The sequence below is a fragment of the Monoraphidium neglectum genome (genome assembly GCF_000611645.1).
Source record: "Monoraphidium neglectum strain SAG 48.87 unplaced genomic scaffold scaffold00588, whole genome shotgun sequence".
Classification (NCBI taxonomy): Eukaryota; Viridiplantae; Chlorophyta; class Chlorophyceae; order Sphaeropleales; family Selenastraceae; genus Monoraphidium; species Monoraphidium neglectum.
In genome coordinates, this window is record NW_014013040.1 from 22,034 (window position 1) to 23,280 (window position 1,247).

A 1,247-nucleotide genomic window follows, 5' to 3' on the forward strand; every position below is an offset into this window, starting at 1 on the left:
GGAGGCGGCGCGCCTGGCGCCACCGCCGGCGCCGTCGACGATTTCGGGCGCTGGCGGGCCGCCGAGCGGCGATGGTGCGCGCTCCCGATCCAGTGAGGCTGCAGCGCCCGGCTCTGGCGAGGAGCGCCCGGGCGTGTGGGCCGTCTCAGCGTTGCGCGGTGCGGCGTCCGAGGGCCGTGCCGCGTGCGGCAATTGCTGCCGCCTGTGATGCGCGCTATTTGAGCCCACATAAGGCGACGCCCTGGCCACGGGCAAAGCGCTCATGGCGGGAGATCAGATCAGACTGGCGCGAATTTGAACCAGCTGGTGCCTGTCACGGTCATATGTCTGAGAGCGTCTTTGCCAAGGTTGTCTCAACAATTCAGTCTTTCTGCTGCTGCTACGTGACATTTACTTTGCCCTGTCACAACAAGCCGTGTTCATAACCGGCACTTGCAGCACGTCCGCCTCATTACATCGCAGTATTGCCTGTGAAATCCGTCATTAGCACTCACGTTCCGATGGACTCCAAGGCCGCTGACCAGGCACTGGAGACGCTTCACCAGATCTCGTCGATCCTAGACTGCGGCCTGGACAAGGAGACGCTGCGCATATTGGTTGGACTGTGCGAGGCAGGTGTCAACCCCGAGGCACTGGCGCACGTGGTGAAGGAGCTGCGGAGAGAGGCGGCGCTGCTGCGCGCGTCCGACCCGGCGCAGCAGTCAGGGGGCGGCGTGCGCCAGTGAGGCAGCTTGCGCTGCGGCGTCCGGCGCAGCTGCGCACCGGCGCCGCTGCCGCTGCTGCAGCGCTTGACGCTGAGCCATGGCCATGGCGCAGCAAAATGGGACGCCGGGGGCGCCGCAGCTGTTGTCAGGCGGCGCCGCCGCCGCCCAGCCGCAGGCGCCACCTGCCGCAGCGCCGCAGCCCCCCCAACCGCCGCAGCCGCCGGCGGCCGACCAGGCCAACGGCGCCGGCAGCGGTGCCCCGCGTGGCCCTCTGATCGGTCGCGCAGGGTTCCTGCACATCTCCGAGAGCCTGAAGAAGGATGGCCCCGACCGCACCATTGCCGACATGCAGCGGCTGCACGGCCTCAGCCACCCGTTATGCCGGCCGCTGCTGGAGCTCACGGACCACCTGCAGGTGCGGCTGGGGCGGCTTGGCTGCTGGAATGGATGCGTTGCATATGCATATGCATGTGCATGTGCGTTTGAGTGTATGTGTGTTGCTGTATTGGTGTATATGAAAACTGTGTACATGTGTGTGTACTT

The 1,247-nt window shown here is 66.1% G+C and overlaps 3 protein-coding genes across 3 annotated transcripts in view; 2 read left to right on the forward strand and 1 right to left on the reverse strand.

Annotated features, from left to right (window-relative positions):
• Positions 1-323, reverse strand: part of MNEG_4289 (hypothetical protein) — a gene marked incomplete at both ends in the record, with an annotated part of 3,818 nt that extends 3,495 nt beyond the window's left edge. The window contains one exon of the mRNA XM_014047235.1: positions 285-323. Within this exon, the coding sequence (XP_013902689.1) occupies positions 285-323 (39 nt within the window). The remainder of the gene's footprint in view (positions 1-284) is intronic.
• Positions 324-500: 177 nt separating this feature from the next.
• Positions 501-725, forward strand: MNEG_4290 (hypothetical protein; the record flags this gene model as incomplete). The annotated part of the gene is made up of 1 exon (XM_014047236.1): positions 501-725. One exon carries the CDS (start codon positions 501-503, stop codon positions 723-725), a length of 225 nt encoding a protein of 74 aa, XP_013902690.1.
• Positions 726-807: 82 nt separating this feature from the next.
• The window catches only part of MNEG_4291 (hypothetical protein), a gene marked incomplete at both ends in the record, with an annotated part of 2,250 nt that continues 1,810 nt past the window's right edge, over positions 808-1,247 (forward strand). Inside the window, one exon of the mRNA XM_014047237.1 lies at positions 808-1,119. Coding sequence (XP_013902691.1) covers positions 808-1,119 — 312 coding nt within the window. The remainder of the gene's footprint in view (positions 1,120-1,247) is intronic.